This window comes from Aspergillus steynii (genome assembly GCF_002849105.1).
Source record: "Aspergillus steynii IBT 23096 chromosome Unknown P170scaffold_8, whole genome shotgun sequence".
Taxonomy (NCBI): Eukaryota; Fungi; Ascomycota; class Eurotiomycetes; order Eurotiales; family Aspergillaceae; genus Aspergillus; species Aspergillus steynii.
Genome location: NW_020194405.1, coordinates 1,376,208 through 1,396,059, shown reverse-complemented (window position 1 = coordinate 1,396,059; position 19,852 = coordinate 1,376,208). Strand labels below are relative to the sequence as shown.

The 19,852-nt window shown below is 53.6% G+C and overlaps 9 protein-coding genes and 1 non-coding gene across 10 annotated transcripts; 6 read left to right on the top strand and 4 right to left on the bottom strand.

Moving 5' to 3' along the window:
• Positions 1 to 59: 59 nt before the first annotated feature.
• P170DRAFT_366900 (DUF1776 domain-containing protein) lies at positions 60 to 1,611 on the top strand (the record flags this gene model as incomplete). Its single annotated transcript, XM_024844778.1, has 4 exons — positions 60 to 92; positions 155 to 491; positions 551 to 714; positions 769 to 1,611. 4 exons carry the CDS (start codon positions 60 to 62, stop codon positions 1,609 to 1,611), a joined length of 1,377 nt encoding a protein of 458 aa, XP_024700499.1.
• Positions 1,612 to 1,661: 50 nt separating this feature from the next.
• P170DRAFT_440338 (uncharacterized protein) lies at positions 1,662 to 2,935 on the bottom strand. Its single transcript, XM_024850052.1, has 2 exons — positions 2,418 to 2,935; positions 1,662 to 2,263 (listed from the first exon to the last, which is right to left on the bottom strand). The coding sequence occupies exons 1-2, from the start codon at positions 2,865 to 2,867 to the stop codon at positions 1,901 to 1,903; spliced, it is 813 nt and encodes a 270-aa protein (XP_024700498.1). The 5' UTR covers positions 2,868 to 2,935; the 3' UTR covers positions 1,662 to 1,900.
• A 320-nt stretch (positions 2,936 to 3,255) lies between these two features.
• Positions 3,256 to 3,338, bottom strand: P170DRAFT_t177. Its single transcript has one exon. It is a non-coding gene; the product is annotated as a tRNA-Cys (tRNA).
• A 1,771-nt stretch (positions 3,339 to 5,109) lies between these two features.
• P170DRAFT_274835 (uncharacterized protein) lies at positions 5,110 to 6,146 on the top strand. The gene is made up of 2 exons (XM_024843162.1): positions 5,110 to 5,320; positions 5,377 to 6,146. The coding sequence occupies exons 1-2, from the start codon at positions 5,284 to 5,286 to the stop codon at positions 5,958 to 5,960; spliced, it is 621 nt and encodes a 206-aa protein (XP_024700497.1). The 5' UTR covers positions 5,110 to 5,283; the 3' UTR covers positions 5,961 to 6,146.
• P170DRAFT_274836 (uncharacterized protein) lies at positions 6,147 to 8,751 on the top strand. The gene is made up of 2 exons (XM_024843163.1): positions 6,147 to 8,406; positions 8,475 to 8,751. The coding sequence occupies exons 1-2, from the start codon at positions 6,332 to 6,334 to the stop codon at positions 8,638 to 8,640; spliced, it is 2,241 nt and encodes a 746-aa protein (XP_024700496.1). The 5' UTR covers positions 6,147 to 6,331; the 3' UTR covers positions 8,641 to 8,751.
• A 485-nt stretch (positions 8,752 to 9,236) lies between these two features.
• On the top strand, positions 9,237 to 10,068 carry P170DRAFT_274923 (uncharacterized protein). The gene is made up of 2 exons (XM_024843164.1): positions 9,237 to 9,811; positions 9,859 to 10,068. The coding sequence occupies exons 1-2, from the start codon at positions 9,416 to 9,418 to the stop codon at positions 9,889 to 9,891; spliced, it is 429 nt and encodes a 142-aa protein (XP_024700495.1). The 5' UTR covers positions 9,237 to 9,415; the 3' UTR covers positions 9,892 to 10,068.
• A 720-nt stretch (positions 10,069 to 10,788) lies between these two features.
• Positions 10,789 to 12,381, top strand: P170DRAFT_274828 (DUF3712 domain-containing protein). Its single transcript, XM_024843161.1, has 6 exons — positions 10,789 to 10,859; positions 10,967 to 11,034; positions 11,102 to 11,336; positions 11,400 to 11,815; positions 11,871 to 11,992; positions 12,085 to 12,381. Exons 3-6 carry the CDS (start codon positions 11,176 to 11,178, stop codon positions 12,370 to 12,372), a joined length of 987 nt encoding a protein of 328 aa, XP_024700494.1. The 5' UTR covers positions 10,789 to 10,859; positions 10,967 to 11,034; positions 11,102 to 11,175; the 3' UTR covers positions 12,373 to 12,381.
• An 866-nt stretch (positions 12,382 to 13,247) lies between these two features.
• Positions 13,248 to 14,863, top strand: P170DRAFT_513232 (asparaginase ahrA). The gene is made up of 3 exons (XM_024855085.1): positions 13,248 to 13,565; positions 13,624 to 14,324; positions 14,425 to 14,863. Exons 1-3 carry the CDS (start codon positions 13,388 to 13,390, stop codon positions 14,677 to 14,679), a joined length of 1,134 nt encoding a protein of 377 aa, XP_024700493.1. The 5' UTR covers positions 13,248 to 13,387; the 3' UTR covers positions 14,680 to 14,863.
• Positions 14,864 to 15,372: 509 nt separating this feature from the next.
• Positions 15,373 to 16,821, bottom strand: P170DRAFT_429880 (uncharacterized protein; the record flags this gene model as incomplete). Its single annotated transcript, XM_024847920.1, has 2 exons — positions 15,373 to 16,420; positions 16,481 to 16,821. The coding sequence occupies 2 exons, from the start codon at positions 16,819 to 16,821 to the stop codon at positions 15,373 to 15,375; spliced, it is 1,389 nt and encodes a 462-aa protein (XP_024700492.1).
• A 355-nt stretch (positions 16,822 to 17,176) lies between these two features.
• Positions 17,177 to 18,759, bottom strand: P170DRAFT_440328 (glycoside hydrolase family 18 protein). Its single transcript, XM_024850051.1, has 4 exons — positions 18,467 to 18,759; positions 18,355 to 18,379; positions 18,028 to 18,262; positions 17,177 to 17,969 (listed from the first exon to the last, which is right to left on the bottom strand). Exons 1-4 carry the CDS (start codon positions 18,649 to 18,651, stop codon positions 17,314 to 17,316), a joined length of 1,101 nt encoding a protein of 366 aa, XP_024700491.1. The 5' UTR covers positions 18,652 to 18,759; the 3' UTR covers positions 17,177 to 17,313.
• Positions 18,760 to 19,852: the final 1,093 nt, after the last annotated feature.

Here is a 19,852-nt window from a genome sequence, read left to right as displayed (position 1 = left end):
CTTTTTCTTTTCTTCACTCGCCCTTGGAATTTTTTTGAATACAAAAGGCACCCGTCAAAATGACCAGCGACGACCAGTTTTTCTTTGACTATGTAAGTATATCTACTTCTCGTCCACGATGCTTCGTGAGACTCATCGGTGGTTGCATTTCTAGCTCGCGTCGATACCCCATGACGTAAGAAGATATTCCCTCCAGGTTGCAGACTCGATCGACCGACAAGTCGACATTGCCGCCAAAACAATTAAAGATACGTTGTCGAGTCAATCATGGCTCCCTTCCTCCGTCCAACCGATACCACCGCCTCGTCCTCGTGCTCCCCAGTCTTTGAGCGACCGTGCCTATGATTGGGCCCTTCGACACCGAGCATGGAGTGCAGCTCTTCTCGCCTTTATAGGAACCAGTTCTGTCCTATACCTGGGCAGCAAGAAGTTCAGTGGTAAACGGAGGAAGGCTAGGAGGGCTGGAAATGGTGCCCGGAAGGAAATAATAGGTGGGTGACAGATGATGTGGCCGTTGCACCTGTCATCATCTCGCTAATCGCGATGGTAGTTGTCGTTGGATCGCCACTTGAGCCGATGACCAAGGCGATTTCAGTAGATCTGGAGCGCCGAGGATACATTGTGTACGTTACGGTCTCGTCGGCAGAAGAGGAGCATATCATCCGGTCGCAAAATACCGAGGACATTAGACCCCTCTCGCTTGATCTCACAATGGTAGATGACACCCAACTCTTTGAGGCTGTTAAATTTGCTGATCGTTCTGTACAGTCGCCTTCATCGCCTTCAGAGCTCCACCCGTCGTTGTATGACATTCGTTCTTTGATAACCCAGCCGCAGTCGCCGATGGCAGGCGTGCCGCCGCACACCTGTCAACTCAGCGGCGTCGTCCTCGTTCCCTCTCCGAACTACGTGACTGGCCCCGTCGCCACGATCCCTCCATCCGCATGGGCCGATAGCATCAACGCGCGGCTGTTGTCGCCTATCTTGACTACACAGCTCCTTTTGCCCCTTCTTACCCTCCGCAACACAAATAGTACCATCGTTCTGGTCTACCCCTCGATATCATCTTCGTTATCGGCTCCATTCACAGGCCCCGAGGTCACCGTTACCCGGGCTATGGCAGGCTTTGCAACATCACTTCGACGAGAGCTGTGCCTCCTGCAGCATAGCAACATCGATGTGGTGGAATTGAAACTTGGAAATGTCGACCTCGGACCGCAGTACCGCAGCCCTCAGAGCCACATCACCGGAACAGAGGTCCTTTCGTGGAGCACGCAACAGCGATCACTCTATGGTTCCCAGTATCTTTCCAGCATTGAGCAGCGGCCGGTTGCGTCGGCCGGACCCGGCATGATACGCGGCTCTCCGGCCAGGTGCCTCCACTATGCGGTGATGGACGCGTTGGAGCCACCTTCCAAGGATATTTTCGGACGGAGAAAGTCCAAGACGCCCGTCTTTTATGTCGGACGAGGTGCGCGCACCTACAGCATCATCGGCGAGTGGGTTCCGGCCGGCTTAGTTGGGTGGATGCTCGGCATCCGCAGTGGACAAACCACACCAGCAGAGAGTGCCAGCGGAAGCAGCAGCGAGACGAGCTGGGAACGAGTATGACGAAGAACCGGTACACCTCTTCTTGAGCCCGCCGCTCCATAGTTCTGTTTTTTGGATAACGTATCACTCATCTCCATTCATAATCATTGTAATTAATACATAACATGACCATCCACAGAATGAACAGTCTCTGCGTTCACCATACCCCGTACATTCATTACTACCACCGGACGGGCCCGCGCATAGCAGGTAGACGCGTCCATGAACCATTATCCAGCACGGACCATGGGATCACAGACCACTGAATCACGGACCACCGGATCAACAGATCAGCGAGTCGATATGAAACCTACACGCCCACCTCCTCCATCTCCATCCCGCGCTCGCGGTCATACCGAGAGCGCTTCACCGACGCGCGCGTGAGCCTCCTCCGCAGCCAGATCGCGCCCCACGACAGGGCGAAAATCACCAGGATGGCAGCCAAGATGCCGAAGCAGTAGCCGGCGACGAGGCCGCTCTTCTCGCCGTGCGCGCCGGGGTTCAGGAACGAATACAGGTAGAAGCCCTGCGTGTGGTACGTCAGGTAGGCCAGCGAGACGTACAGGAGCAGCAGGAGCAGCAGGAAGGGGAAAGTGAGCAGCGGGTGGGGGTTTGTGGTCGGCAGGATGATTTCCAGGAGGGCGAAGAGCGAGTTCAGGCCGTGTTGGGAGATCTAAACCGAGGGGGTTCGGCGAGAGGTTAGTCAGTCAGCAATCATCAGCAATTTTTCTTCGAAAGACACCCCGTGAACACAACACTGGATTCTCTGTACTACGCTACACTACCCGCAGCGTCGCGTGATACACGAGAGTCAACGAAACACGTACATTCGACCAGCCGTTGAAGGTCGCGCTGTACCATGGCCCGGAGTACAGGATCGCCCAGAAGACGATGGTCACCAGGAAAGGGTAGGTGGTGACGGTGGTGTAGAACAAGCTATGGAGGGCGCGTAGGCCTCGTGGCCAGGCGTTGAACAGGACCGAACGGCCGGTGAGGGCATAGCAGGCCGTATGGACGCAGGCGACCAGGGAGTAGAAGCCCAGGCCCCAGTAGGTCAGCCAGGTGAAGAAGCTGAAGCTCTGGCCGATGGCATCGCGATCGCCGTGGGTGCCGTTCCAGCCCCAGATGAAGAAATTGGTGACGAAGATGTAGAGCGCGACGAGACCGCGGAGAAAAGCGAACGCAAGGGGAGGCAGAAGCCAGGAGGTCTCGAAGTGGTGACGTTGGTCGAGCGAGGGATCGACACCCATCAACGTGCTGAAGGTGAATTTCCCCATCCTCGGATAATTATAATAATGGGTATATATTTTTTTGGGGGGGGGGGTTTTGAAAAGCAGGAAGAACGGTGGGTCACATTCGTTCTCCCCGGGTACTACGCTATAATGGTCGGCTACCAGAATCGCAGGACAATCAGAGTTCGTGTAAAGAGATCGATCGGTGGGATTAAAATAAATAAACACTATTTTGGTTCGAATGATACGAGAACGGGGTTTCAAAGAACAGCACTCCTTACCACCTAGACCGACCTAACACGATCGTGTCTGTTTCTTTGTTTATAGATAGATGTATGATGTGGATTTATGGGTGTAGTAAGGCTGAGAAAGAGCTTCATTCATATTATTAATGTAATGTAATAAACATGAAAAGTGAAAAAAGCAAAAAGAAAGGAGCTGCCAGGGTTCGAACCAGGGACCTACAGATGATTGCTCGTTGCAATCTGCCGCTCTACCAGACTGAGCTACAACTCCGGAGATGGATTTTAGACTCTCACTTTTGAATTGTTAACGGCCACCTGCTACGAAGGACCTGATACACAACACACTTTGCTATAGTTGGTAACTGGCTCCACAGGACATGAATGCTCAACCCCACACCCTTTGCGACGAACCCATTAAGAAAAGGAGGTATAATTTACATCTCTAGCGTGTCTGGACATGTGAAACGATCGTGACTGAAGAAGGCTGATTAAGAACCATAACACCAGAACTGGATAATGCCCCAATATGCCCCTTTGTTTGTCATTTTTCAGGTTGTCAATGGGGCATTACGAGGAACACGAGCGGCGCTGCTATTTAAGGCGTGGGTTAAGAGTTGGGCGGTTTAAGGTTCCAACTAGCATCACAAAGAGAAACACAAAGACAAAAAAACAGCAGAAAACCCCAACGACCATATCGATGGCTCGCTAACTACGCAGTATAACGTTGATTTCCCCGAGCCTTCATGCTTATTCTTGCCTAGAGTCAACAGTCTAGGTCTTGTTGAGCTAGACAGTCCATGCTACTCCTGTCTAGCACCTCTAGTGTGTATCAATAGTCAGACTAGTTGTGGGGGAAAGTTTGACGGGCTGAAGAGATTTCCGACGCGGTTGAATTGGCAGAGAGACGCAACGGATGGCTATACGGAGTTGGACAGCCTGCTCTACCCACCCCGAAAGCGAATTGGAGACCTTTGGACATTTATCTAGTCCGAAATGAATTAGAACATCTCTGCGCATGTCAAATACCTGCCTGTCGATTGCCGACCGCTGGGTATAACAGCAGGAGGCACGTGCGGCTTCAGAACCGCCCGAACGGGACATAAATAAGTACCGAGGACGCCGTAAAGGATTGAGCCTGTAACGCGTAGACGCAAGAGAAGTAGCGGTTTTCCGTCAGGCTATGGACAAACCCAGTTGAGTTGATCTGACATTGTATAGAAAGGCAGGAAACAAGGATTCTTCCGATATGTCAGATCTATCCCACATGCCGGGCCAGAAAAGGGCGAGGTGCTTGACAGCTGGCACCGGCACTTGAATCTTTGCCGTCGTCAGGCCGTCCGTCGTCATCGGATTTCTATTAATATTCTGGGGATCCGATCTTCACTGCGGGCGGGACGATGGCGATGTCATCAATGGACATTGATATCACACAATCATGCCAAGGGACTGATGTAAGTGCGCAGGTGCATGGGAATTCTACGGAGTGCATGACACTGCAGGAACCAGGGACTCTCGAGGAAGACTAGGGGTGCCCCTCCGTAATAAATCGAGATTGAAGATTCCATGAGTTAATATGGGGGAATAATTAACAGAAGCAACCATCGAAATGCCCAGCAAAGGCAGCCCACCGAGCGGCGCCAATCACCGGGCGGCCACAGAGTCCAGAACCCCAACGGTCGACTGGACGTTCGGACGAGCCGACCAAAGCAGCAGGCGGGCCGGAGACGATGACGAGGAGACGAGGAGAACCGTCCTGAATCATGAATTGATTCCACCCATACAGCACAAGCATACGGAGTAGAGGCGACTCCGGAAGGTCGACCAGTTCCAATTTCCCATTCCCCCTTTCCGAGGGTTTGGGCGATCATGCGATCCCCAGATCCCGATTCGGCAATGCCTGCCTCCTTGCCGGTGATTTATTTGATCGTCAGTCATAATTTAGATTCATCGGTCGCCAGATTCCAGGTGATCCCGATCGGAAACCCCAAAGACGAGAAAACTCTGAGGTTGTCGGGGGACAGACCTAGGCCGTGGCAGGCCCTCTCATCCATGGGTTTACGGGGTCGGGAAATTTGGCACGAACAATTGCAGCGACCTGTGGACTGCGTCGAATATAAATAGAGTGGCTACGGACTCCACCGGCAGACTCAGGATGAACCGCACTAACCGTCATCGCCAAGAGGCCTTGGGGATTTTTTCGCAGGCCTTCGTTTGGGATGGCCCCCTCTGTTTGGCCCGGTCGGAAGACTTGGAGTAAGCCATTGACTAGTATCTGAGAGAGTGAGAAACTGAGAGAGACATGTATCCAGATGGCTTCAATAAACGAACCCTCCCAATCAATAAAACCACGGATCCCCTGACCGTACGGTACTGTCAGCCCCCCTGGCCCTTGCCGCGGGCTGCAGGCGTGGGCCGGCGTACGAACGGTACCGTACGGCGTGGAGACGCCCAGAGCGACTGTCAATGCAGGCCCCTCGTTGGTGCGGTGATCGTCAGGGCGCAGGCCCGTCACTGGTACCTCGCTCTCCCTACCGGCGCGCTGCTGTGGCCGGGTACCAGGTACCACTGCGGACTCCCTAACGAGCCAACCCGAACGCTCCTGTCATTCATTCATTCTCATTCATCGTCTCGCTTTCGCCCCTCTCGCGCTCTCTCCCCTCCTCCGTCTGCCTCCCTTTCTCTCTTCTCTTCCTCCTCCATTGTCCACGATGCTCGTCCATCGTCCCTCTTCTTGGCCTGTGATCCCGTTGACCTGCTAGATTGGCTCTCGCCCTTCTTCCTTTCGTCTCGGCTGCTCTCCTATCGATCGATCCACTTCCTCCCCCTTCACCTCTCTCCAGTACAAACTACTGAGTCGCTCCTTTATCTAATTTGTTCCGTTTTGGCCCTCTAAGCCTGGTTCGCTGCCGGGAGCTGTTCGTTCACTTTTGATCTTATTATCTTAAAATTTTTTTTCTTTCTCTCCGCCCGTCATCTCCATTTCATCCTCATCAGAATCACCGCTTCCGTATGACCTCGCGCTTTCTGATAGCCTGTTCTCTCGCCGTTAGGCTGACTTCATAACCCCAACGCTCAGCCCTCCATTTCGCCCCAATCATTGTCTTACTCCCGATACCAAAAGTCGCCATCGCTCCCCAGAGTACCGCTATTTTCGGATAGATGAATTGATCGGTCTTTCTCCCCCCGTGTGATCGTTTTATACGTCGTTATCCACCAAGCAAAAAAGTTCTTTCGATTCAAAAAAAGCACATTGAGCGATATACTATGGACCCCCCTCGACCGCAATTCGAAACTCGCTCTCCCTCTAATGACACCCTCCGCAGCGGAGCGCACTCGCCGCGCATCGAACACTATGACGGTGAAATTCCGCCGGCGCTCTCCCCGTTAGATGCTTTCGCCGCCCAGGGTCGGCTTTTGGCCCGGCAGCTGGAGGAGTCTGCCCGTAGAGAGCGGCGCATGAGTAGACTTCCTCCGTCGACAGTTGCTCGTTCCTTATCGCAGCCTCGACCGGGTTATTTCCGTGCACCCTCCTCTGGAGATTCCTCGCAGGGAGGACGAGGCCTGTCCAGACAGCCGACGCAAAAAGCCAATCCCGAGGTGGAAGAACCGAAATTTCGTCCGCAATCTGAACACCCGCGCCTCAGCTCCGTGTCGCATCTCGCCAGCGACGACGGACATGCCAGTTATTACAACGCGAACCCCAGGAGTGAGCCGGTGATCCCTGAAGCGCCATGTTCGGAGTCGCCCGAAGAAGAATTGCCCGCACGAGCTGCCCCGGAACCGCCCCGTCGATTCTATGCGGCTGCTCCCCCGGGGGTTTCTTTGACCGGACCGCCCCGAACTTCGTCGAGCGATTCCGCCTCTCGACTGAACGTCCCGCGGAGCCTGGCCCCGCCCGCATCGCCTCTCTCGCGGCCATCCAGCAGCTCTCGAGTCCCGCAACAAGAGAGTTCCGACGATGATTATAGCAGCTCTAACGGGGGTTCGATGTTTTCAAAGCCACGCAAGCTATCGTCTTGCAGTGCCGTGTCTATGCCCCATTCGCCCATGTCTCCCATGGCCCGTTCCCATCCTCGCTCGCCATCTCTGAGCTCGGAGACCTCAAACAACGGGAATCACCTGCCGCGTCCGTCGTACAACTTCTCGCGCCCGCTTAGTCGGTCGAGCACCAGCGTTTCTGCACCCGCTCCCACCATCTCCTCGGAGCCAGCGTCTGGCGCTCCGCCTGGTGCCATGAGTCGTGGACACAAGCCCACTCCCATCATGGTCCCATCTCACTCCGATCTAGCTAACTATCTTGGGGAGGATCCGTCGTCCGCCGTCTCTTCATACATCTACGCCAAATACTCCCTTCCTCGTGGTCGAAACGTGTCGCGTGACTCGGTAGTGTTCTCCGGTCTGCAGACTCCTCATTTTGAATGGCAGGAGCCATTGTTCGAAAGCCCAGAGCAGATGAAAAATGCGGAGCCGCCCTTGCCGGCACGAACTCCATCGCCGCCGCCTTCACGCCAGGGCTCGATTGCATCGCAGCAAACCCCTTCCGTGTACGAACAAGCGCCCTCCGAGCGCCGGCTGTTGACTTCCGACGCGGCCTCCTCATCCGACCATATTCCGCCGTCTCCCAAGACCACACCCTCGGAGCCGGCACCCGCGGAGCCTGTGCCTTCAGACCCTACGCCCTCTGTCCCTGCACCTGAAGAGCAGCCGACCTCGGAAGCGCCCCCCGCGGATGACAAGAACGAAACCAACTCATCGGCCGACTCGGCATCGACTCTTCGGCCGCAGACAGCAAGGCCGACGTCGTCATCTGGTGTTATCACGGCGGATGAACACGTGACAAAGGGAATCGAATGCCATGAGAAAGGATCTTTGAAAGAATCGACCTACCACCTCCGGATTGCGGCCAAGCAAAGCCATCCCACGGCCATGCTGCTCTATGCTTTGGCGTGTCGACACGGCTGGGGCATGCGCCCGAATCAGCGGGAGGGCGTTCAGTGGCTGCGGAAGGCCGTGGACTCGGTCGGCGTGGAACTCGTGGACGACTCCAACACGTCCATCCCGGCCCGGGCTAGAGAGCTCCAAAAAGCTTATCGAGCCCAGTTCGCGCTGAGTATCTACGAGCTCGGCGTCAGCCACCTCAACGGCTGGGGCATTGAGCAGGATAAATCTTTGGCCCTGCGGTGTTTTGAGATTGCCGGGCAGTGGGGCGATGCCGATGCCCTCGCCGAGGCAGGTTTCTGCTATGCCGAAGGTGTCGGCTGCAAGAAAGATCTGAAGAAAGCGGCCAAATTCTACCGACGGGCAGCAGCGAAGGGTATGAACATGGTTGGAAACAGCTGGTAAGTGGCAATCCGTCCTAGTTGAAGCAAGTCGACGCCGTGGATGCTAATATGGGACCGTTCAATAGGATTTATAAGGACAAATATATGTCCGATGACGAATCTAATACTCAATCGCGTGGTCGCGGTCGTGGCCGCAGCCGGCAAGGCGGCACGCCAGAAAAGAAACAGCGCAGCAAGTCCCGGACCCGCAGTTTATTCCAGCGCAAGAAATCGGTCGCTGCTGAAGCTTGAATTCCTGAAAATTGGTTTTGGAGCGAGATGCTTGTCCGTGTTCAGCCGGAAAATGCCATGGCCATTGCTGTCGGTCCTGGTTCCATGCTTTCCATTTCTTCTTTCCCCCATCTTCCTTTGCACTTTCCCCCCTGATTTCGGTCTCAGCAGTGATGGAAACTGTCACGAGTCCGAAACCTTTCAAGCTTTTACTCCAGAGCCGTCGCTCTTGGTCTCCTTTCTCACACTCCTTTATACATCCTTGTTTTCTTTTTCTTTTGTCCTTTTCTTCCCCCTCTCATATACTTCGCACTACTTGGAATCGAGCAGGTCTTGACGACTTGCTTTTGATAAAACCAAATGGACCAGGTGGTTTCCAAAACTCTTGTTACCATTTGCTTTGCGGGCATCGGCTTTATTTCTTGGATACCCCTTAATTTCTAATCACTGCGTGATGTACCTTTTGAATGTTCATTAACCTTCTTTCGCTTCATTTCTTCATCTCTTTTCTTTCTTTCTTTCTTTCTTTTGCATTTCTTCCCCCGCTACTTCTGCCATTCCCCATTTTTTTTGCCTGCGATTTTGTTTTCTCATTTCTCCTAGTTTCATCTGGAACATCTTTTGGCTCTTGCCAGCCATTTGAAATCCGTTTGCGGAGGTCATAACTGATGATACTCATGATCAATTGGGATAATTGGGATGCCCATCCGCCGCTCACACAGCGGGATGGGTTGGATTGATACCCCGGGGAGCCATGGGAGGCCAGGGATGGGTGTCCCGGTAGGCCGATGGAAATATGGAGTCGGATCGTGTTTCCACGGAGCGATGTACATCTCGATGGTATCTTGTACAAGTATATTGGAGAGTATATATCTGTCTGTTTTCTGGATCATTTACTGCATTATTCTACCTTCATTCTACCATTCTACTGCAACCTTTCCTTCTCTATTGTATGCCGGCCGGAGCCACGGTCACGCGTGCGGCTGAACCCTACCGCCGGCCAAACCTTCTCTTTTTCTTTCCTCTCTTTTTCCTCCCTTCTTCCCCTGCCAATAAATCCATCCCAACGTGCTGCATTTTCAATCCCGACTATTCCTCGCAGGGTTACACGACCGATCTGCTTTGCCTGTGCGTTGCCCCTCTTTGGTTCCGCATGATTCGTTGCCAGCCATCGTATCGAAGGAGGGGGAGTGTGCGCCTGACAATCCCTCGAACCAGTGCGATATTAACCACACGCAGGCTAACGACCCTAAACCGGGGACGATAAAATGAGAGTTTCCCATGGATGGCGCCCAATTGGTTGACGCGCTGACTGGACCGGACGAAGGCCCGGAGCAGTCAGACATCCGGTCACACTACTGTGCGAGCTAGTCCAGGACTCATGATGGTCGCATTATTCGATCATGCTAATAAGTCGGATCCCGGCGGTCTCTCGCATTGGCCGCTGCTAGTCTCACTCGACTTTCCCTCAATGAGCAACCCCCTCGCGCCAAGGAACGATCGCCACGGGGAAATTTGGGGAAATTGACCAGGTCCGGGGTTGCATTCCATGCGCATCTAGACTTTAGTTGCTGCGCCGTGTCCAATCGTCATCTGGCTGATATTATGGTATCACCGCGACTGGCATGCGAGGAGGTGCCGTCTGGCTCGGTTTCCCTGGAAGTCAACCATCCGCCTGCCTCGGCAGGCGTGCAAACGCAACGTTCTTCGCCTTTTCCATCGTGGCAATTCATGCCAAACTGCGGGCAATTGAACGAATGGGTTATCCTCCGAGGTCATGCCTCCCATCCGGATTTTTTTTTCTTTCCTTTTTCTCTGGTCAAACCCTCCCGTTCGCTCCGCCCCCTTTCTCCCTTCCTAGCGTTTCCCAGTCCGCAGGAGTAGTGGATATTATTATTATTATTATTATTATTATTATTATTTTACCCCTTCCCTCTTTTCTGCACGAGGTCTAGCGAACCCAAACACTCCACCCCCAAGCGAGTTCCGCGGTGCTTGATCTGGTTAACTGTCATGTTGACCACATGTGATGGACCCGCCCCTGCCCAAGGGACGGTCTGGTTCCTCTATAGATATAGCTTTGGGGGGATCCGACGTGGTGGCTGCCCTATCCTCGATCCTCCCTCTAGTCCCGGCGTTCCCGACCCTCTGAGCGACCAGAAAAGGATCCCAGTGTTCTTCCATCCTCGGTCGCTCTTTGACTGGTTGCTTTCTTCCACTTCCCGTCGTCATTGCGAAATGTGAGTCTCTCTTCCCTTGCAGTCTTCTTTACCTAATGGGGCAACACCCCGCATTCCATTCGGCCCTCTTCCTTCGACTCCAGAATCGTTGACTCTTCCATCTCCAGTGCGACGCGTCCAGCAGGCCATTCGATTTCGAGGCGAGAGCTTGGAGAGCGGAATAGAAACCATTGGTGTATGTTTCCTGCCACTCAAATTTTGCACGGTGGCCGTGTCATTTTAAAATGCTGACCTGACGCAAGGGCTGGCTTGCATCCGGCACTCTTGATCCGAGCGAGTGAGAATCTCTGCATCTCGAAGTCCAGAATCACAAACAATGGCAGGTGGAAAGCCCGACGTGACCGAGGTGGGCGCGATCGATACGCCACCAGTCTCCAAGCCCAGTTTCAAAACCCGCGTGGCCGCCCATTACAAGCGGTGGTGGTGGGTGCATGTTATTGCCTTGATCGTGGTCGTCCTGGTGGTCGTCCTTCCGGTGTAAGTTGGCGACGAGCTGATCAGAACCGGCCAAATACTAATCGTCGCCTTTGCCCGGGATAGGGTCTATGTCGGCTACCCGAACATCGCCCAAAGCGACATCAATGACTCGACTCTGGAAATCACGTCGATGGTTATCAGCGACCCCGCCCCGGAATCCTTCCAATTGAATCAGACGCAGGTCCTCGGCAGCGACAGCCGCTTTCACCCGAAGATCTATGCTTTCGACGCCGACGTTAGTCTCTCGGGATCCGCCCCGTTCGCGCAGGTCCGCGTGCCCGAAATCAAGGCCAACGACGGGACCGTCATTCCCGTCGAGCAGAAATTGGACCTGAGCGATGCGGATGCGTTTGGCGACTTCGCAAAGGCCGTGATGCTGAACGAAGATATTCACCTGAACATCTACGGAAAGCCCCAGTTGAAGCAGGGCAGTCTGCCTACGATCACCATCACGTATAACAAGACCGTCACAATGAAGGGTAAGTGACTATCCGGGAGGGGTTATGTGTCGGATGCTGACAGACATGCCGGAAGGTCTGAATAAATTGGACGGATTCAAGCTGCTCGAGATGCACGTCGGAAAGAAGGACTCGGATGGAAACAACGGGCATGGCAAAGTGTCGATCCCCAACCCATCCGTGATGACCATCACCATGGTATGACTGCATCACGTTAATGAATCCGAGTCCCACCGGGCTCGGAAATTGGTTGGGAACGCAATTTGTTGGCTGACCGACACGCTTTGCAGGGCAACGTTACGCTCGACCTGTCGGTCGAAGGCACCCACGTGGGCCAGTCCTTCCTGAACGATTTGGTCATTCGGCCGGGGAAGAACACCCTTGATATGAAGGCCAACGTAAACTCATCAGCGGTGGCGGGCTTCTTGGCCACGGGCAAGTACAAGAACAACATCGTGCCCGTCGACATCACCGGCAATTCCAGCGTGTACCACGGACAGGACCTGCCATACTTTGCGGCGGCCTTGGCGGCGAACAAACTGACCGTCGACTTGAATGTCCTGGACGCATTATCCTAAGGGTGTTGGTCGGTCTCTCACGGCCTGGATTTTCTTGCGGCGGCCTGGCTTTGTGTAACGCGGTGTACGAATACGCTGAACGTGTTCTGATTTGATTGTCTTGTTGTTTTTTCTCTTAAGTAATAAGTTATGACATAACTAATTAATCCCAACCGTTTCTGACGATCGACAGGCCCCGTTCTGGCTCTTCTCCTTGTTCTCCATAGTCTCTTCCGGATTCCGGGATGAAATTGCGGTTTTTTCCTTTTCTGTCGTTTTTCTCCTTCAATCTTCATGCGCCATCAAGCTCATCCGGCTTCCTGTCGGGTCCTCCACCGAGAACCAAAATTCGAGGCCCACTCGATCCACTCTGGCCCAGGACTTTTCGATTCCCGTGACTAATGGCTTTGGACTTCACCCGAGACATTTCCGCCTCCCCGTATCTTCTTCCCCAGTCGTGCCGGTCGCGGAGGATTAGGAGGACGACGGGCATTCTTTCACGGAACCTCCCTTGGACGACGCTCTGGGGCAGTGTCTGCTGCACCAGAATGAGGAAACGAGTCGGGTCGTGGTTCTTTCTGCACTTGATCGTGCTAGATCAGTTCCAACGGTTAGCCGACTTGGCAGCCCAATTTATTAGCAATTGAGTTGACCATCGAGACACTGGCTCTGTCTATCATTGATTATCTCGCAGATGGATTTGACCCGCCCCGGTCGATTTGGAGATGCTCTCCAACCACCTTTCCTTGTTGGGCCACGTTGGTGTCTGATGATCAGCGTTCCAAGAATTCCCTCACCTTTGCATGCTTCGATGCCATCGTCATCCGATGCTGGGCATCGCGGAATATTCTCGATGGAGTCCACTGCCATGGCACACAGCCTCGAATTGGAGGACCCTCGTGCTGTCCCTCCCCGGTCTATATAAAGGTCCATGATGCCTGCGATGCCGGTCTGGTCTTTTCTTTGTCGGCATCAACGATAGAAAGCGTCTTCAGCATTCTCTTCGACGCAATTCCAGCCGTGGGCAGTGTTCATCATGGGTTTCAATCTCAAAGCTCTTGCCGTGTCTGCCTTGGTGGCCGCCAGCCAAGCTTCTCCCCTCTATCCCCGGGCTGGCAGTAACTCCAACGCTACCTACGCCTTCACCAACTCCAATGGCCTCAACTTCACCCAGATGAACACCACTCTGCCCAATGTCACCCTCTTCGCTACAGGTGCGGACCGATCATTTTCACCTTCTCCCCTGAAATAGTCAAACTCACAAAGTCGCAGGTGGCACAATTGCCGGCTACAGCGCCGACAGAACGGCAACCACGGGCTACAAGTCCGGTGCGGTCCCTATTGAGCATCTGATCAAGGACGTGCCGGAGATGCTCGACGTCGCCAACGTCGCGGCCGTCCAGTTCACCAACGTGGGAAGCGAGGACATCTCCTCATCCATCCTGCTGCGCATGGCCAAGCAGATCAACGAGGTCGTCTGCAATGATCCCACCATGTCCGGCGCCATCGTCACCCACGGCACCGACACGCTGGAGGAGTCCGCCTTCTTCCTCGACGCCACCGTCAACTGCCACAAGCCCGTCGTGGTCGTCGGCTCCATGCGTCCGTCGACCGCCATCTCGGCTGATGGCCCTTACAACCTTCTGGAGGCCGCCACCGTGGCGTCCAGCCCCGATGCTCGGGACCGCGGCGCCATGATCGTCATGAACGACCGCATTGTCTCGGCCTTCTACGCGTCCAAGACCAACGCCAACACCATGGACACCTTCAAGGCCCCGGAGATGGGCAACCTTGGCGAGCTCGTCTCCAACAGCCCCTACTTCTTCTACCCGGCCGTGGAGCCGACCGGCAAGACTGCCATCGATGTCAGCAACATCAAGTCCATCCCTCGCGTTGACATCCTCTACGCCTACGAGGACATGAGGAACGACACCGTCTATTCGGCCGTCGAGAACGGCGCCAAGGGCCTTGTGGTACGTTCTCTTTTACCTCCCCTTCACCACCCCAACCATCCTGATCAGTTCTTGAAACGCCCCCTCAATATCTATGGGCTTAACTAACCTGCTCGAACAGTTCGCCGGCTCCGGCGCAGGCACCATCGGATCCTCCGCCACCGCCGCCATCACCGACGTCGTGAAATCCTCGCAGATCCCCGTCGTCGTCAGCACCCGCACGGGCAACGGCGAGGTCCCGACCTCCAGCGACAAGTCCCAGATTGCCAGCGGATACTTGAACCCTGCCCATTCGCGCATTCTGCTGGGCTTGCTCATGGCGCAGGAGAAGAGCATCGAGGAGATTCGCGCAGCGTTTGCCAAGATCGTTGCGTAATTTTCTTCTCTTTCTCTCTCGCTTCTTCTTTTCTGAGTCCATATCTTTGATGGACCGACCGTGTATGATTATGATTTATGTTCTGGGGGGGATGTTTACACATCTAGACTATTTAGTATATAAAACAGGGGAGATAAACGGGTGGTCTTGATATTTGTGTATAGATTTTTATATAGATTTGACCAAGAGAAATAATTTATAGATATTAATCTCAACCGGCTATTCCAAAGTCCAAATTAAACAGAAAAGCTAGACTAAAATGACGAAAATGGCCCTTTACCTTAGAAAAGAAGGGGGAAAAACGTAAATGATGAACAAATCGTTTGAGTTCAGTCGCCGCTCGATTCCTTGCGATGGAGGTTAATGCATGTAGTTAGATGGAGAGAAAATGCGGGGCAAATCATATGCGAGATAGTCGTGATTTCATGTAGTCACAAAGGGTTGATTATATTGTTTGTGGGCCCTTTCTTTCAATCTGTTTGCCCCCTTCCGCAGATTAGGTTGGAATAAGGTTTGCTGAGACTCGGAGGCTGGGCCCTGGGATCGAAGAATCGAGATCGACGTGGACTGAATAATCAAGGTTTCAGATCGCAAGTGGCATCGCGTGACTGACAGTCGTGACGGAATCTCGCTGCGAATGAAGCTTGATTGAGATATTCTGGGTGCAGATGTGACGCGAGGATAGAGATAAGCTCATCCATCCACGCCGGCAGACTTGCCGATCTCCCCGTCCAGAACCGCCCGTTTTGTGAGATCGTCATGAATCCAAGATTCGATGCGTGATGCCGTGTCACCCACGAGCCGGTCGTAGTAGATGTTTCGCGGCAGGAACATGGACTGGTGGGCCACCACCTCGTCCACACCTTCCATTAATACGGGAACCCAGAGGTCGTCTCGTCCTTTGATCGAGTCTTTAGGGAGGTAGCAGAATTTCCGAAGGGATTTGGGAGGCGAGTTTTCCTCGTCGCCGTCGCCGTCGCCTTCCCTATCGCCATCACCTTTGTTTTTGTTGCTTGCGTGATCTTGAGTATGTTCAGTTCCAACACCATCATGCTTATCATAATCAGTGGTTGGTTTCTGCTCCGATTCAAGTGATTTGGTATCAGTTTGCGACACGGATGAAGTATCCGATTCCCGTCGTGAATGCTCGTCCTGAGCAGACCCCTTCTTAGGCTTTTTTGCGGGCCCTGTGCTCGTTGTGAAATAATTCACAAATCGAATCCGGTTGACTCCCGAGTCGGCAGGAGTGTTCCAGTCATCAATAGCCTCTAGCTCCAGCAATTTCCGATGCCGTTTGATCAACTCAGGGTAGTTATTCATGCACCCAGCATGGTCATAGTACGAGAAGAAATACCGCACGAGGGACCGCGACAGGTTTTCCGAATACTTGGAGATAAAATGACGGGCCCCGCCCCAGCCCTTCCATCGTGCGAGATGAAGATCGTTGGAAAACGCCGGGTCGAATGTCTGGTTCTGATCCGGGACGTTGAACCCACCAGGAGAAGGAGTGGACTCAGGATCGCTGGGATCGTCCGGGGAGCGATGAAATAGGCTCCCAATGCCGGTGGCCACCACGCGAGGATGCAGACCGAGAAAAGGAACGTCAAAGTTCACGAGGCCTAGAACGCGATGCTTCAAGCGGTGATTCCGTGACACCAATGCGACCTCAGAGGAGATGATGCCACCGAGACTGTGGCCGAGAAGGATGATGTCAAGGTCAGGTGCCTCATGGGGGGATAACCTGTTCGCTAGATGAGGAGGAAATTTCCAATGGAACACATTTAGATATAGGTCTGCATACCATTGACTGAATTGATCACGGGCAACATGGATCGGGCCGCGAGTCTTGTACCGCGGATACACTTTGGTGTAGATTACATGACTTTCGCCCAGTGAGATGGTGAGAAGATCATGAACGTGTTTCGGGAAATTCTGAAAGCTCTCCTCGGAGCCCATAAAACCATGAACATAGATCAGCAATAATCGGCGCTTCTCGTCGCCACCTGCCGACGGGTCCAGGGTCAAGGAGGTTGTGGAGCGAAAGAAGCGGCTCTGACCGATGCCATGACTCGGAGGAGTCAGACGGGAGGGGTCCAACTCCTCATACGCCGGGGGAGGATCCAAGCTCCATGGGACGGACATGGCGAGACGGCCCGGGTTGATCTAGACTTCTAGATGGATGGCAGCGTTGGATTCATGCGTGACGTTCACTTGTTATTTTTAGGCAGCGAGAAAAAGGTATGCGATCGTCGGACTAACCCGATCGGGAACAGCATCTATGGAGTCCTGCTGAGCTTCGAGAAGAATGGACGCTTGGATTGTCGACCTTTCATCATGATTGTGCATAGTTGTTCCCTTATTCTTTTCGAATCGAGCCAGCGAGAGAAACGAGTGAGACCTCTCTGCCATCGTTAAACTAACCATTATGGTAAACACCAGAAACAGAACAGTTCAATCCACCGGGAAAGTCCAGGATGCAAAACGGCTAATGGACATGCATTCTTTCATTTGATACTGGGATACCCTAAACGGTTACTCAAACACTAGCCTCCAATTTCGTCCCTCCCCTTCTTCGGGGGTTGTTTCTGCGTTTTCTGCATAAGAATGTTCTTCTCCATGGCTCCTCGGGGTCGTTTACATATCGTGGAGCGTGTTATACCCGGTTTCAATCAGACTTCGGGAGCCCTGAGCATCTCCTCCGATGTGCCAATAAAACAATCCTCCCAGCTTGGATTTCGTGACAAATTTCGCTTTTTGTTGCACCGTGCGCGGTGTGTCATAAGTCACGAAACCGCCATCCCCTCCGGAGCAATACGCCGCCCCAAGTTTGTCATCGTGGTGCTCTTTAGCTCCCGGCCGAGGCAAGGCGTTGTAGTCGAATACTCCATCCTCCCCACCGCAGCCGGCGTATCGCTGCCCCGGTTTGCTACTGTCAAGGAAAGACCGGCCATAGGCAGGAATCCCAAGCAGAAGCTTCTTCGGATCGACTCCTTGAGACAGGACATAAGACACGGCGGAATGGCATGAAACCGCTCCCGGGGAGCGGCCGTAGAGTTGGGCTTGGTGGCCTGTCTCGTTCGTCCACGGCCCAGAAAAGTCATAGGTCATGAGGTTGATCAGGTCCAGATACATCTGCGCCTTGGACAAGTCGATATTCCGGAGAGCCCATTGTCCCGCGGGGAGACAGGTTGCCAGTACGTATCGCGGCGCAGGCAATGCCTCCCTGAGTCGCGCCAGCAGACGCACGTAATCGAATCCCTGCTGGGGGTCCGCCGGGTGCTCCCAATCAACTGGCAAGAGGGTCAGTACCACAGATCAAATGAGGGCGTAGAGAGGATCTGATTCTACCGTCGATGCCATCCAGACCGAACTGGTCCACCAACTGCCTGGCCGTCCGGGCAAAGGTCTCCACGCCGGCTTGGCTGCGGGCCACGCCGGCGAAAGTGTCGCTTCCTTTGCCTCCTCCCCCAACGGACAGGACAACTTTTAGCTTGGGATACTGCGACTTCAGTTGCGTGAACGCCCGGAGACAGCCTTGCGTGCCGTCAACCGGCATCTGCACATCCGCCCATTCATCACTCAACTAAAACTCGGCATCATGGTCAGCAAAGCCATCCTACCCCAATAACTAAAGCAAGCCCCTTTCGAGGAAAGGGACGTGGGCGGGAGATCCACATAGACCGTGCCGTCTTCTTTGACCCTAGAGAGAAAGAACACAGATTGGTTAATATCTTTCTCGAAGCAGAGCCAGGCGAAGGATTCCCCTGCAGTTGAGTAAGGCTAGTACCAAGCAAACGCGTAGAAGACATGCGAGACGAATCCCAGTCTGAGCGAGGAAGGAGCCTGTTGACGGTAGATTCTCCAATTCGGATAGTATGCCGCATTCAAGTAGAATGGCACCTCATACGAGCTGTTACTGGACCGCTCGGCGGCCTTACGCCGCCAGTGGGGGAAGAGGGACCCGGAGAACATAAGGGGCGGTGAACAAAGGAGGGGAGGGAACCAGGGGACAAGGAAGAATCAGGAAGAGCCAGGAAATGCAATCCCCCGGATCAATAAGAATGCAACGATCGAGGCAAGTCGGAGGAAGAAGAGGAAAAAGAAGAGCGAAGGCGATGAGCGCAACTGCCTATTGCGGCGCGGGTCACGTGTGGTACTTTGCGCAGTTTTACGATTCGATTGGATTTGCTTCGATTGGATTTGATTTGCATCCTCTGCCTTCGTCCTCGTTTAGATTCTACTTCCTTCTCGTCGACGCAGCCACTGACCGTCCGTCATCGTCGCCTCCAAAAATAAAATGCCTCCTGGCTGACTCAATCCACCAGAAGGCAACGAGGCGAGCAGCATAATGACATAAAGGTCATGCACCTCACCTGACGCGCATACTCTCCGTCAATGAGAGAAAATGGCGCCCCCCGCTGACTGCTTCGATTTCTTGTTCTCCAGCCTGTCTGCAGCGTCGACGACGCAGGCAGGGGGGAATGGTGAAGGGCCCCAAGGCGGTCTTTGCTGCTGATCGCGACAAGGCCTAACCGTCGAGTGGATGATGTCCACCCCGCCTTGTTTTTTTTTATTTATTATTTATTTTTTTTTCTTTATCCTCCCAGTCCAAGCCCCCAACGAGGGATGAGATCGTGACCATATTGGTCGCAGTCGATGATTACGGGTTAAGCAGATGGAGGCGTTTGATGGTTCGGACGGGCCGTCGTCGGTGAGAATCCGTGGGCGTGGAGGCGATGCCCTTTTTTCCCTCGTCTTTTTTCTATATGTTTTTTTTTTTTTTCTCTCTCTCTGCCCTTTCTCGCTGATAAGTGGATCAGACCATCCGCACGAAATGTCAGCGTCTTGGGTTGGATCAACAAGTGGCCTACACCAATACATTCGGAAGAAGTGCAAAAGCATCCCCCGGTTTGAAAGATGGTTTCGGTCCGGACTGAGAGATCGGAATGAAGTGAGAAAGGATCTTCCTCGAAAATATCCCTCCTTAAGGTTTTTCTTCTCATGCTCGTTGCTTTTTCCTTCCTCGTTCGCTAGACCTGGGAGCTTGTGGGGGGAAATGCAGCCGCCGACTAGCGATTTTCATCCCCGCATGACAATGCCTGCTCTGCACCCTGACTGGCTCTCGGATGGTCAAGGATCACTCTTGCGTCAATTATACGGAGTACAAGTCATC